The sequence below is a fragment of the Ischnura elegans genome, chromosome 11, assembly GCF_921293095.1.
Source record: "Ischnura elegans chromosome 11, ioIscEleg1.1, whole genome shotgun sequence".
In the NCBI taxonomy this organism is placed as follows: domain Eukaryota; kingdom Metazoa; phylum Arthropoda; class Insecta; order Odonata; family Coenagrionidae; genus Ischnura; species Ischnura elegans.
In genome coordinates, this window is record NC_060256.1 from 45,649,611 (window position 1) to 45,665,103 (window position 15,493).

Genomic DNA, 15,493 nt, shown 5'->3' on the forward strand with positions numbered 1-15,493 from the left:
CATTATTATGAATGATTATGATTAAAACGATAGAATTTTTAATTGTTGAACAATATATTGTTTAAAAAATTACTGTAATAGCAATATTTTGATGAAATTTTCAAATAATATCTGTAAACATTATCTATCAAAGACTTTTTATGTAGATTCTCTCCCATTTATTATGTGGCATTGATAATTTTGCGTTCCCATACTTGCATATTGCAAATACCAGTTATTCCGCTGTTAACTTCTTGTGTTGCGAAACCCTTCATTTTAATCCCAAAAATATTGGAGGAAAAAATTATTATGAATGACAATGATTAAAATAACAGAATTTTTAATAATCAAAAAATAAATTATACAAAAAATGAACAGTTTATACAATATTTTGGCTACCTACATTTTCAGATTTTTTTAATGATATTAGTACACATAAGTCAGGTACACTTTTTTAGGTTGATTTCCTCCCATTTAATGTGACATTGATAATTTGGCATTCCTAAAAATAAGCATGTTGTAAAAACCTGTTATTCAGCTATATAATTCATATTTCGCAAACCCTTTAGAGAAATTTTTTTCAAGGGGTGAGGGATAAAAAATTATATGTACCAGTTTCCATCAAAATTTGATAGGTTGAAAACCAACTCTAGTATGAAGTACAGTGAAATGATCCCTAAATTACTGCTACATTTTTTTTCTTAGTAATAACATCCATGTTAACTTCATCCTTCTGCATCTATCTAATTAAAAAAAAGCATAATCTCCCATGGTAGGGGGCCACATCCATTAATCAAGTTTTCAAGACAAATCTACTCTGAATACAACCGTGGCTAAAGAACTTTTTGCTTTCCACCTTTACCATTCCTTAACTCAGCATCGCATATTCAGCCCAAAGTATTTCTTCCATTCTTCATGCACCTACATCCAGGTTCGGAACATGGGCAGGGCAAAGGGGTCACATGCCCCAGGCAGCAGATTTCAGAGGGTGGCAAAGTTTGAAAAGTTTATTGAAAAAGCTAACCAATTTTTCCAATTAAATTTTTTAGCAATAATTATTAATTTATAAATTATTGGACAATAACATTAATAAAAATTCTTAATAAAAAACACACAGTGAGTAATTTCTACTACCACATCTCATAAAAATAGCTGACGGATGTATTATACTTTAGTGGTGCGGTAGGGGGTGGGAGAGAGCAAGGGAGAGGGGTGGAAAATTGTTCTTTACCCCCCTGACGAAAGTCTGTGCTCGGGCCCTGCCTACATCAATTTCCTAGCACTTCATTCACCCTTAACAACCATTTACCAAAAACCTAACACGTTCACACATTTTATAGGCCTCTGCAGTATATGTTATAGTGCTCATCAACTGCATTTGTACAACCATAAAATGCTATGGAATATTCTAGGTACTGCTTGACAGCTCAGTAAAATTGGATATTGGGAAGAAAAAACAAAAGGCAATGCATTTCATGTTTTATTTTCAAGCAAATAAGATAAAAATATACATAGCCAGAAATCGTGGCAAAAAGTTTTCATAAGATTATATATAAACAATCAAAAATTTTAATAACTACATCAGTAAAAAGTAGACACTAAGGTCTATTAACACTCAATCACTTCATCTAAGACTACATGAATTCTGAATGCTCAATCAATGAGTGCACACTTTGTCAGCCAACTCAAACTAAATTCTAAGATTTACAATCTCATTACTTGTGGAAGAATATTATGTCAGTAATGAATTTACGTATTGGCTCTTTGTACTACAGTGATTCCAATGCCAAATATGCCAAAGGTTTCATGTGACGCCTATCTTAACATTCTTTGCAATTTATCCTCAGTGTATATTTGGTCCTTTGTACATATTGTACTGATACTTGACTATTTTTTGCTTTTTGTACGTGTATGATACTTAGTAACATGACTGGTATTTAAAATTTTCAGTTAAATTTTATAACATGGTACTCATGAAACTGTGTTTAAATACATCTGGCAAGTTAATAATGTTGCATTTATAATGCGTCAAACGGAAAATAATATGGTGAATGATTTTTCAGGTTTGATATTTTAGCCTAATAAGTTCCATCATGAGAAATTTCCCAGAGTTACACTTAACTCCTTATATGCTTAAAATGTATCTGAATAACGTTGGAGAGATACCAATTGAGTACATGAAATCCCCCCAGATGATACATTGCCCAGGTGGTGATTGATTTTCCTGCTTCCATTTATACCAATAAAGCTGGGTATATGTTCGGTTATACTGGCTTTGAAATCCATGAGTGTACTGACTATTCATACAAAATCAAACCATGTTTAATTACTCGTACTATTTCTCCGTGATGAATCCCAGCTTACCAAAAATGTAGGAAAAACATCCACATATTTGGAAATGCATGAATTATTATGATGGATCAAAACTTCAAATACATTTTGGCACTTCACTGTTGATTATTTATAACATTAATATGATTTAGTCAACCATAAATTTACATCAAGAATACCGTAAGGCTTAGTAAAAATAGCATTGGTTTAAGTAACTTGCATTGTCTGATAATTAGCTCTTTCTCCACAATTTCATCCATCCATCTTGGTAACAAAGAATAAATTGGAAGAGGAATAGGTAATTTAAGCAGCACAAATGGATTATATCAAATTTGTATGCACACATGATGGATCTGATGGAAGAATTTTACTATTCTAGTCAAAGTTTCTACCAAAAAAATTTGAAGGTGTATCTAATGGAAGGATATAAAATACATATTACAGTTGTTACAAATTACGCCATGTTATTTCACTCATTAATGTTATTGGTAGTCTGCATTGCAAGTCATTATCAATGTCTCATTTTGGTTCACTCAAATTCTTTAAGTGGGAATTTAGATAAAAAAGTTCTTTCCAAGGCCTGTTAAAATAAAGCAAATGCTACAATTGTGGCATGACGGTAGGCTTTCCTTAATGGCATTAAATATTCCCGATGTCATAAGACACAAATGATGGTACCAAAATGATGGAAAGTATACATTTTTTTTAATTTTCAGGCACATGAAATACCTTGGGATTGTATGTTGTTAATGTCACCTCTAAAAGCATTAGAAATATTTTGATTTTGGGCATTCATCACTTCTGTCTTCAACAAGCATAAGCATTTCGACCATAGCTTCCAGCACCTTCTCCTAATGGCACTCTCAGCCAGTCTACAGCTACGCTACGTATACAACCTGCAAAGGGTCGGGCTAATCCTACATCTCCAACTGCATGCTGTGGTAAAATAGCTAGATCTGGAAGGCCTCCTAAAGAGAAATGCAAAGAGATATTAGCCAATCGGGCTATTAATACTATTATAACAACTGTATAATATATTAGAATCATAAACTTTGCTTTTAGCAAGATAGGATGAGAAAGAATCAAAGTAAGGCTTTATACAGGAATAAATTTTTGAGTAAAGTGAAAGAAATCTTGAGTACCGAATAAAAGTATTTTCCTCAAGTGCTATAAATTAGTTCAGTACTTTAATTAGGTAACATTCAATGGTCACTTCAATAAAATTTTAAAACATCTTTATGTTGCGACTTTATTCCATGCCAAATTAGTGACAGGACAGCAATTTTGCCTATGGATTAAACTTAAAAAGGTTATGATTGAATTTAAATAAAATTCAATTTAATCTGCACTGGAAAATTTGATTGTAGCAGAAGGATATTGTATGAATGAATTTGGAAATATTCAGTCATACTATAATAGGAAGCAGATGGCCAATAAAAATTCTTCCTCCTTCTGTATCAATAAGGTCATGGTACTTTCTATTCGTTTAAATTTTCGAATCGTATATCCTGTAATTCCGGCAAACGGTATTGCAATAGTGTAGTGATGGTTGCATACAACGATAATTATTTTTGACATTTTGCAGAGATATATTGATTGCGATTCGTTACCCAACATTAGTGTATTCATAATATACAAATTATTTGGTTTTAGAAATCCTAGCTTAAACGAATGTTAATGGTCAATTTTAACCTCATTTGAAAAAGGCCAGATTGGCGCCAATGCAATGCCACTCCACGCGACGTCACAGGGACCTAGATTCTATACGAGCAGTCAGGATTTTACATAGTCTGAGATTACCAATACATGCATGAGGCATAGAGCTCAGGGAAACATTTCTTAATAATCGCCTATTAAAATTGCCTATGGTCGGAAAGTTTCCTTCGTTTATTAGGGTGTTAATAATCCTTATTTAAGCCAAGCATTACTTGCTAGCAGCCAGCATCATATTGGCACTAATAACCTCGCCCCAAGGTGGCCTAACACGGTGGCAACTGGAACCAGAATGACGTCACACGGGCTTTTCCCAGCAGTCATACTTAGCCGTCGCATATTCGTGCGCTTAAAAATTTTCACTTTCCATTCAATCGCTAAAAAAATATATCGCCATTTAAAAATCTAAAAGCGTGAAATACTAGGAGTAATAATCTTTCGATTTAGGCAATTCAAAAAATAAGAAACCACCCTATTCATTAGGTCACTAAGGGAAGTTCACAAAAGAGAAAGAGCAAAACAAGTGCTTGTGATATTAGTTTTTGGTTATTTAAAGGTGCAAACTGATCAGTCGCAGGGGCTTTCTCTTTTGTGACTTATAAAAAATATTGGGGGGGCCCATATCGGAGGTCTTGCCCCGGGAAGAGGTTAAATTCCAAGTGTGTCGCAGCACCGAAACACTATCATGATTCACACCACTCGATTCAGTTTTGCTTAACCTTATCATTATTTCTTTTAACACATTGTTGAATTTATTTTAAAAGGTAACTATCATCAAACATGGGAAATAAAAATTACCAATATATTTTTGTGATTTCACAAAGCATAATATAAATTAATTATTTTATTGAATTATTGAGGGGGCTCCGCCCCCCCAAACGAATCTTTGAGGGGGCTCGGGCCCCCTCAGGCCCCATGGAGTCGGCGCCACTGATCAGTCACAATAGTCTTATTCAATTTATAGCACATTCATCATTTGAACAATGCTGGGATGACGATGTTGAGAGGATTAAGCTTGTAACTGTTGGGCAACACTATCTTGTAACAAAATTGGGAGTAGAATAGGGAACATGCACAATTTTTTTCAAGTACTGGAATAAGAGGGACTCTTCCTCAAATGGACTCGCCGAAAATTTCGCGTATGAATAATGCTTTTCAGCTGAGTTATGAGTCTTTAAAAATTGATCTTCATCGGCTGCTTGAAAACACGACGTCATCGGAGTGTGACGTCACGGCACGGTATCCACTGATGACAGACTGAGGAAGTGGATAGAAAATCGATCTACGAGGGCTCAAATGCAAATTTGGCGATAATAATTACTGTTGTAACGACTAAATGCAGACTGTGAATGTTTTGGGTTACCAAGGCGTTGTTCGAATAAATAAAGGGGATTGTTTGGGGAGATTTGGAAAGAAAAAAAATCAGCCGCCATAAGGAAATCGAGCTAAAGTAAACTGAGGTATTTTGCTTTCTTAAATCCCTCTTAAGTCAATTTGTCCTTTTAGGAACTACTACAAAGCTCGACGAAGATTTTTACTACGATATCTTGCATTCAAGGCTCTACCACTCAACTCTCTTTAGCGAAGCGAATGTAGTACCGTGCGATGACGTCAGAGGGCGTTTCAGGTCACGTAACTTCAAACGATATTCGAGCATTTTTAATTAGCAATTATTGACGTTTGCAGAGTACTAGGAGAGTTTTGTCATATATATTTGGACTCATGAGAAAATTTTCTATTCAATGAGACTAACTAGCATGATGAACAAATTTCGTGCATGCTCCCCATTGAGTGGTGTCAAACTGTTTGTTACGGAACGAATTCAACTCACCAAGGTAAAGTAAGGGCAAAGATGAGCCAACAGAGTTGTTATACGGTCTTATTGTTGGCAATTTCTGTGAAGGTGAATCCAATGTCCCCGCTCCATACAGTAAACCATCCATTGCCAGAAACACTCGTTGGCCTCGGCGAAATATTCTAATTTTCCTCCATCCAGATGAATGAGTCCTTCTATCATTTTTTCTATCCCTGGCTCTCTTCCTGTCTGCCAATTGCTGGAAATTTTGCGTTTGGAATTCGTGATTGTACCCAATTATCAATGGACCGCTCATTCTTGAAGAGCCTGAGATAAAATTAATGAAAATTATTGCAGGACACAGTGAATTTAGTGTAAAGATAATAAATTCCAGCGACACACACGTATCCAAATTGCATTGTTAATCTAAAATTCATAACTAAAATCTGGACTTTTTATCCACATCATTAAATACATTCAGGCTTTTTCAGTTATATAAGTAACTCACATGAAAACTCAAGCAAAAATTAACCAGCATTGAACAAGTCATCCTTATCCTTTTCTTCAATCTTACGCTTAATAGTGAGTTTACAGCAATTCTTACTAGAATGAGGCTGAATGTCAATAACATCTAAGTATTTACTGGTTCATTTTTGGAATAATGTATTTACAAGCCTTAGAATCACATCTGTTAAAATAATATTAACCAGCTTATAAGATTTTCCTCAATAACTAATAGCACATGTTTACAAGAAGGTTTCTCTTGGGGTAAATAAGTTGTGTTAAAATATCTAGTCACACAATTTTGGAATATTGAGGTTCCACCATATGTTAAGCAAAAGTATTCACTTCATGGTCAGCAGTTAATTGAATGATATTATAATACCTGGACCAATCCTCAGTTCTGGTTCACCTTTCTTGCTCATGCTCAGGGACAAATATTCATCTGGCTGAGACCCCATTACAAAAAGTATTAGGCCTCCACTGTTAGGCTTATTAGATTTTATTTCCAAGTCGATGCAAAATGCTTCTCTCTTAGGCTTGTCAGGTGAAGATCCAGGGCGTCTTTTCCAGCCACGAAAGGGAACACGTACTCCGAGAAATGATCGGTGACCCGTTAACTTCACTCCCCAGCCAATCAGTGAATCTGTTGCATTAAGTTGAAATGGATGAAAATAAGATAGTTAACTAAAGTGTAAATGTTTGATTACATAAATGCCATTCAATGGAGCTGTGTAAACATTGAAATCAAATCACCTCAAATCGAGTATCTCTTTATAAAATTATGTTTGGCTACAAATTAGACTTTTTTGGTGCAAAAATATCGTGAACAATTAATATCTATTGGATTTGTCCTTAAATGGCATAATGAGATATTCCCTCTACTGCATTAGCTAATAGTTATAGCAATTACACTTTTTTTTAAATCCTTTCTCTTAATATATCCACAACTGAAGCTAATTGTTTTACGTCCTCAACCTTGAGCAAGCACATCTATTTTTTCAAGTGTGAAATTAGCCATGAAAAAAAATTGACTTAGATGGCATTCAAAATCAATATTCCTGATTGCTAGTCAGGTATGCTAACCAGTAACCAAACCATCTTATTCCGATACCCAGGAGATTCGGGTTCGAAACCTGGCTAAGCTAAATATATTTTCATAGCAAATTTCACCCTAGGGGTATATTTGTATCTGTGCACGTGACTGTACACAAAATCACTTATTTCATGCAATCTTTATTTAGGCTTGAATTTAATTCAAAGACACATCTCTTCAGTTTCATTTAGTTCCATCAAAAAATTTTTAGGATATATATTGTTATGACCTAAGTAATTTTCCAAAGTGATACAATTGCATTAAAAATTCACTTGTATGCACATTGAACTTAAGAGATACTTAGCCCAAAGAAAAACACGGAAAAGACTATGCTGCCATCATATTGTAGCATTGACTTTTTGTGGGCTGCATAATTATAAGCAAATTCACCAATACCTTCTATCTACATGTACTATCTAGAAAACTAAACCCATTGTATGTTTGAGCAAATAAACACAATTTTCTTACAATTTCATTTTCTATCACCCTGCAAAGTTTGAACACAATCTGGTGGTGATACTTGGGTGCCTTCCATTTTAAGAGTTACATAAAAAAGAACAGGAAGTAAAAGATCATCATATCATACCTCTCTCACAGTATATTCCATGTGTTCCCGGCAAACAGTCACATTTGTAGCCACCTGATGGCAGTGCAACACAAGTCGATCCAGAACGACATGAGTGCGTACCATCATCGCAAGGATTATGGCCTGAATCAGCACATAATGGTCCAAACCATGTCTTCTGACAAACACATCTGGATAAGAAAACATTTATTGATTACTAATTTGAAAACTCTGGCTATTCAGAAATTTCATCTGTTGTTTGTTTCATTGTTTGTCTCTTGTTTTATGCAACAAATCCCTGCAGATGTATTTAAATTTTAACATCAACCGTTTTAAAGCACATCAGCAATTCAGAACCACCCGCTATATGCTCTAGTCTTCATAAAATGATTGAATCTTTACCAGACTATTGATCACAAAATAAACTTATTTTTTGGTGAATTACTACTCATACTTTTTGTAACTTTTAATGATATTTCCCCCTCATATTTGAGACTTCTTCAGAGTGTACCAGTTTTATAATTGTTGTGGTTAATAGGAACCTTTCTGTAGGGTTTACATTTTGAAATAAAGTATCAGCATATTTCACTGAGCATCATGCCCTTATCTCAGTATAAATTATCTCAGTATTTTTGGATTTCAAGTGTCTCCCTAAGCGCAAGGATTTTGAATTTTTTTCAGATTTAGAAGTTTCATGTCAAACTGATGTCCTTCAGCAGCATGTTCAGAGACAGTGGAGATATCAATACATCTCTCAGTTTAATAGCCTGCATATATTCTCATATTCTGGTTTTAGTTGGTTCCTGTTTTGCCAATGTAACTGCGGTTAGAATTTTTACATGCGTAATTCACCCTAAAAAAGACTTTTTTTTCCCTTGTCTAGATGTGCATCCTGCCTGATTATAATTGTCCCCAAATAACAAATATCATTTGAACTCACATGAATGTTGGTCCACGGGGAACACATGTTCCCCCATTGAGACAGGGACCTCCGCCATCACCCCTCTTGTTCTTGGCCAGCTGGCAAGGGTCCAATCCACACTCACCCACTCCCCTCCCTCTCGTGAATACAGACAACCTCTTATTGAACACCATGTATTGACTGCCAAAGCGAATCTCTGCATCAAAAATACACCCAGAGAAGCTGGAATGCAGCGGAATATCATGAGGCAAGGAGGAAATGTTGCCAGCATCATGGCCTCCTGAAGTAAAAAGAAGATGGTGTTTAGATACTTGCTATCCCCCTCTTCATAATCAGGGGCACAGCTAGGAATTAAGGCTGGGGGGGGGGGGGGGTTTAGGTGCAACTAATATTGGGGTATGTGGGGGTATGGAATACCCTCCAGAATAAGTGGTATGTGCGATATTAATAAATTGTGGAATTTTAAGATAAATGTTTCAAAAAGGTGAGTTTTACGGCTTTCTGAGGGATATTTTATTAATCATTACACTATTCTATTAGTAATATCAATCCAATTAAGTAAAATGGATTAAACTTAAAAATTTCTCTGAGCTCTGGGGGGGTTATATCCCCCAAAACCCCCTTCTTGCTGCGCCACTGTTCATAATAACATCAGATGATATTTTAAAACGTTAAAGACGAGATTTTTTTTTTAACTTACCCCTGTGGCCAGATATATTTCCCTGCAAGCTTGATTTTTTGCATTCAACTATTATTGATTTAACAGCTCAATAACTAACAAAAACACAAAGGCAATGGATTCAAATACATTGTCTACTAATATAATCAGTGCCCTGACAAAGTAAAATAATGACGAATCATTACAGGTGGCAAATATAGACAAAATGTAGAAAACAAGAGTTGCCTCGCAACCTGTTCGTAACAGATGGCACATGAAACATGAGTTAATCTGTGACCTGTCAGCAATGAGTTAAGCTGCTACAAACATTCCGACCATAATAGCCAATGTGATCAACCTCCCTAACCACCCAGTCCGGAACAGCTTGATTGCTGTCCGAAAATATTAAGTAGAATACCCAACATGACAACACAGAACCATGTCATTATATAGAGGCATGTAGGCAGGAAAGGGGCTTCAGGGGTACCAGTAATACTAAGTAAGACTTCAAGCTTTCCTGGAGTACAATATAAGTGAAGTATTCTTTGATACACCATCAGGTGAATTGGTTAGGCTTGGCTGACTTTTTGACGATAAACTTTCCTGTGATCCTCAGAGCATTTACATAACTCACCTGGTGGTATACCCTAGAACACTTTGCCCATTTTTAGACTTTAACATTGATTGTAATCATAGAAGGATAGGTAGAAGAGAAAGGGACATACCTGAATGAGTTACATAGGATAGGTTGTAAAGGGTGTAAAAGTGAAGAATTACATCGCTATGAAAAGACTAGTGGATATAAGAGCTGCGTCTAACAAATTTTAGGATTGTTGACTTATGAGGATAATGATGATGGTCAGTGGCATAACAATGGGGTGGATGAGGGGATAGTCCCCCTGCCCAAAGCCTCAGAGAAATAAAAAAATATTTAAAACTATTGTCTAGATTTGATGTATATGTAATAACTGCATCTGCTTAAAGTTAAAATTTGAGTACCAAAATGATGAAAAATAATTTTCAGGCATGTCATTTATCCAAACTTTTCCCAGACATCCCGTTGCCTGGGAAGGAGGGTCTCCTCCCCATCCCCCCCCCCCCCAAAGCTTATGCCTAGTTACGCCACTGATGATGATGATGAATATTCTGGAAGGTTACCCTGGTTTTCCACGGGGTCAGGTTCTCCATCACACCCGACATTTTGATGAACGAGTTGTCCATCATCATTAGGGCATGACCTCGGAGCATCATGCCTTTATGACAATGGAGGACTTGTTATTTGAAACTTCAGCCATGATACAGAGCCTGACCAGGTGGAAACTCCTAGCAACCTTCCACACCAGTGGCGCAGCAAGGGGGGGGTTTTGGGGGATAAAAGAGAGAGAAATTTCTAAGTTTAACCCAATTTACTTAATTTGATTGATTTTAGTAATAGAATAGAGTAAGGATGAATAAAATATCCCTCAGAAAGCCATAAAACTCACCATTTTGAACCATTTAACTTTAAAATTCCGCAATTTATTAATTTCGCACCTACCGCTTATCCTGGTGGGTATACCATACCCCACACACCCCGGTGTTTGTTGCGCCTAAACCCCCCCAGCCTTAATTCTTAGCTGCGCCCCTGTTCCACACTACAGTATGCTGGGAAAGCCTATGATCATTCTTCATGATGAATATTGATTTTGGCATTAAAAATTGAATATTAAACAAATGGTTTACAAATACTCACCGAGGTACAGAAATGGGCGATGGGCATTCAGCTGATAGTGCCTCCCTGGGGAGCGTCCTCTTACAATTTGGTCTCCGACCTTCAGCCATGCCTGTTGCCCTTCCCGCCAAATAGTCACTTCATAGAAATGAGAAGGCGAAGTCGGTGAGTTCATCTGTGCATTGGTGTCTTTCAATTGGTGTGGATGAGACAGGACTTCTTCCACTGGCTGGGATATTTCAAAGACGTTGGCATCTACATCTTGCACTGAGTCTGATGCTACTTCATGTAAATTAGAATTATGTCTTGAGGTTGAATCAAGGTCAGATGAAACAGTTTTCAGTTCAGATGGAGAATTTTTTAATACATCAGCATTTTCTGATGGTTCGAGGTTAGAATATTCCACACTAGAGCTTCCTTGCGTGAAATTCCTTTCAGAGTTGTGGTTGGTTGAATTATTATTTGTAAGGTTTGATGCATTTCGAAATTTTTCACCAATGCTTGTCAACACTGGTGATGCTACTTCGGGAGAGAGTTTAGAATCAGAGTATTCCAAATCTTGTGGCACTTGTGGACTTCTATTCAATTTTGAATCATTGAAGGATTCTGGCAATGAATGGTCTCGCATCATATTGGGATATTTGCTCAGGTCTATGGAGACCACAGGTATGCTGGCATCCAATTCTCCGCCACGGTCATCATCTTTCAGCATAGGTAACGGCTCTGTGGTGAATATCCTTCTAGGCCCGGATCCAAGATCCCAAGTGAGGACAAGGTGACCTCGTATGTAAGAGACCGCTATGTGATCTTTCCCATTCTGCCTCAAGTAATAAGGGAACGGTGAAAATGGGGAGAAGATGTAGTTAGAGTAGGAGTTTAGAGACTCAAATGAAGAAAAATTTTGTAGGTATGGGGGCCCATCATCTTGGAAAAGTGGGATGTCTAATGGCGGGCTGAAATCAGAGAAAGTATTATCTGTGGTGTCTTCAGTGTATTCAGCTTCTCTAGATGCTTCCTGCTTAAGCAACGGGCTATGAAAATTTGCAGTCTCTCCTTGAAATGTTGATGAAGGAGGTATTTGATTGGTGGACTCAGTAGGGATATCTTTTGAATCAGTTGTGGGTTGTCCAGTAAAAGAAGTTTGATCAGTTGTCATCGAATTAGTGGTTGTTTCATAGTAGGAATCTTTTATTTCCGAGAGAAATGATGAGTGATGGGACTGCAGTGATTTTGGTACTTTAAGATCACCGATGTATGCTAAAAGTCCTATCTGATTGAGAGAAGCAGGTGAAAATTTAAAACGAAAGACTAGCTGTGGTGTCGACAGATGATTGTGGTCCAGTGGATAAGCAATATATGGCTGATGTTCCTCAATATCCCAGTTGTTTCCAGAATCAAAGCAGGGCTTTGTCACTTCGATGTCTTCGCCATGAAAAATAACAAAGATTACACTACATCAGCACTCACGAAGAGTAAATATTTGCAGTTTGCAATGAATTGTTGTAGTTTAGTTTGGGCTGTCGACTGGGATAAAGTCACTATTAGAGCTGAAGTTTTGAATAATAAGTTGGTTTTTGTCTTGAAGGCGGGTGATGTGATTATAAATGTGGTCATAATATATAGGCCGAGGGTGAATTCCAGATGAATTTCTGGCCACATTTCTAAGCATGTCACTTACCCTCAGGACGAAAACCAACTTGGCTTTCAAAACTTTGGCATTAATACAGACTTTCTCCCAGTCGACATCCCAAGTTCAACTACGAGGCATCATTCACCGGGAAATTACATCTTATATAATGAAATGTAAAAAAACCACATATGTTATTCCGCAGAAATTTAATACAGTACAATCTATGCTTCGGCATGGCATTTCATCATCTGGTACATTTGCATTGATGACAGAAAATTAATAGTCACACATGAATTCATTTAAAAAACATGCCAAAAACTTAACGGTCTGAGGAGTGGGTTAAGATGGAGTGGAGAGGTTGGGTGTGTGAGGTGAGAAATGGGTTTAAGGGCATAGCTTTAGTCAAGGAGCAAGGAGAGGATTCAAGGGCATACCCAGGATCAAAACTAGAGGGGGGCAAGCCTTGGTTGTTCAAGTTCTAACACAGAAAAGGTTAAGGAAACTAAAATTTCAAGAAATTATAAAAGTGCTTCATTAATTTTTTTTAATGTTTGCTCAAAAAATTTTATTTTAATTACATGATTTATACTTATATCACTTTTCTTGAATTGAAAGAAAATTTGTTCAAAACTTTCTTTTTGAACTATATTTACTTCTTCTTCTAAGGGAGGGGAAGCCATGCGGCTGCCGCAGACAAATAATCAAATTTCGTAACTAGAAAAACTGTGCATAATTTGGATATTAATGAAAAAAATTCCTGGACTTAAAGTTCTGAAAGACATAGGTGGGCCATAATACATAATGGTAATTTTACTCATACTATTTAGCTAGGATACCATTTTCACAAAGTCTTCCTCCCTTTCCAAGAGGACATAAACAAGCAAACCCTGCGACATCATCATGTAAGCATGTTGCTCCGTAGAGGCAAGGGTTGTAATCACAGGCAGATTGCTCACAGCTTGGTCCCAGCCACCTATGGAGATAAATTCTCATTTCAAGTGAGCAGCTTAAATAGTTTTTATCATGCATGCAAATCAAACTGACAAGATATATGTAAAAAAATTATTTGTATGTACATACATTCAAACCATTTACTAAGGTTATAATGTTAAATACACACATCTGATTGTCTTCACCACACTACAATAGGATAGAAAATTATCTAACTATGTTTTCCTTGACAATTCAAAGCTGTAATTGACAATGCTGATGCTATAATACATAAAACATGGGTTGTTATGAAAGGTTATTTTTTTATTGGAATTGTAATTTTTTTAATTTCTAGTGATGGCAAGAAAACTGTTCAGTATGTTTTGGCAAGTTAAAAAATATTTTGGATGTTGGCATTTTAAGGTCCAATTCATATCCAACTATCTAGGCAATCAATAAGATGAAAATTTAATGGTACATAATAGTAATAATGCAGATCAAATATACTTGGTTACTGGTAATACTAATCTGAACCTGCTGCCCTTGGTCTTGAAAAGGTTTTTAATGCTTCCGGTTTTTCAAGGAAATGTTTTTGGTTCGCACTATTATTTCAAATTCCTGTTTTCATTAGCTGTTATGAAAATGTGGTGCTCAAAAACAGTTATGAGTCTCCTAAACTTAATCATCAGCACTAGCCCAGTGAGAAATGGGTGGTGGAATCCACGTGGAACCCACGTGGAATCCACGTTGAGTGGTGGATATTTGGTGGTGGTGGATATTGAGTGGTCGGACCCACGTGGAATCCACGTTGATTTCAAGTGGATTTGTGGTGATTAGCATAAAATGTTAAACAGAATTTCTAATTTGTGGAACTTAACTCTCTGGTGACATTGCGTCATTTATCATCCTGAAACCACGCTAGTTATGTGAAAATGTATCGCACATTCTATTTTTATATAATTCGTGGAAAGGCAGCCATGAGAGCACATGAAAAATCGTAGACACATATATAGAAGGTTTAGACATAGATAGGTTGAGGTTTTAATGGTTTTAGGACAGCACCTACTGCTGTTTTAATTTTTCCACCAAATTTCCACGTGGATTCCACGTTGATTCCACGACCAAAAACACGTGGTATCCACGTTACATCTCCACGTGGGTTCCACGTGGATTCCACCACCCATTTCTCACTGGGAGGGATGGTCGGATCAGATACCTCAGATCCAAATATCCGCAGATATTGCCCTTCATCGGATATATCGGATCCAAAGTCGCGGAAGACATCGGATCTGGATCCGAAATTTTAAATAATAGCTTCAGTGAATGCAATGCCCCAATAGGGTGGAAAGAGTTCCGATTCTCTCTTTGAATGTGCCATCGCATGCGATTCTCGTCCAATGCCACTGGTCAGTGGTTTATCCGAAGATTTTTCCTATTTTCATTTCCAAACCCAAGCGTAACAGTTTAGGTCCTGAGCTTGTAAAGATGTTTAAAAAAAAACAACTTGAAAGCCTATAAAAATGATTTTTAATTTATAAAAATATTAAAATGTGAATGAAAATCTAAAAAACATTCCTTTGATTGTAACATACCCAGAATAAACTTGAATAATTATTTCGTTTAATAGCAGGAATTTGAAAATGCATTTGGATCTTATAATAT

The 15,493-nt window shown here is 36.4% G+C and overlaps 1 protein-coding gene across 1 annotated transcript in view; it reads right to left on the bottom strand.

Annotated features, from left to right (window-relative positions):
* Positions 1 to 1,446: 1,446 nt before the first annotated feature.
* LOC124167629 (protein eyes shut) overlaps positions 1,447 to 15,493 on the bottom strand; it is a 34,476-nt gene continuing 20,429 nt past the window's right edge. Inside the window, exons 12-18 of the mRNA XM_046545608.1 lie at positions 13,738 to 13,874; positions 11,293 to 12,693; positions 8,921 to 9,182; positions 8,002 to 8,171; positions 6,705 to 6,965; positions 5,855 to 6,145; positions 1,447 to 3,278 (exon numbers count right to left, since the gene is read on the bottom strand). Of these exons, the coding sequence (XP_046401564.1) occupies positions 3,118 to 3,278; positions 5,855 to 6,145; positions 6,705 to 6,965; positions 8,002 to 8,171; positions 8,921 to 9,182; positions 11,293 to 12,693; positions 13,738 to 13,874 (2,683 nt within the window). The 3' untranslated portion in view covers positions 1,447 to 3,117. The remainder of the gene's footprint in view (positions 3,279 to 5,854; positions 6,146 to 6,704; positions 6,966 to 8,001; positions 8,172 to 8,920; positions 9,183 to 11,292; positions 12,694 to 13,737; positions 13,875 to 15,493) is intronic.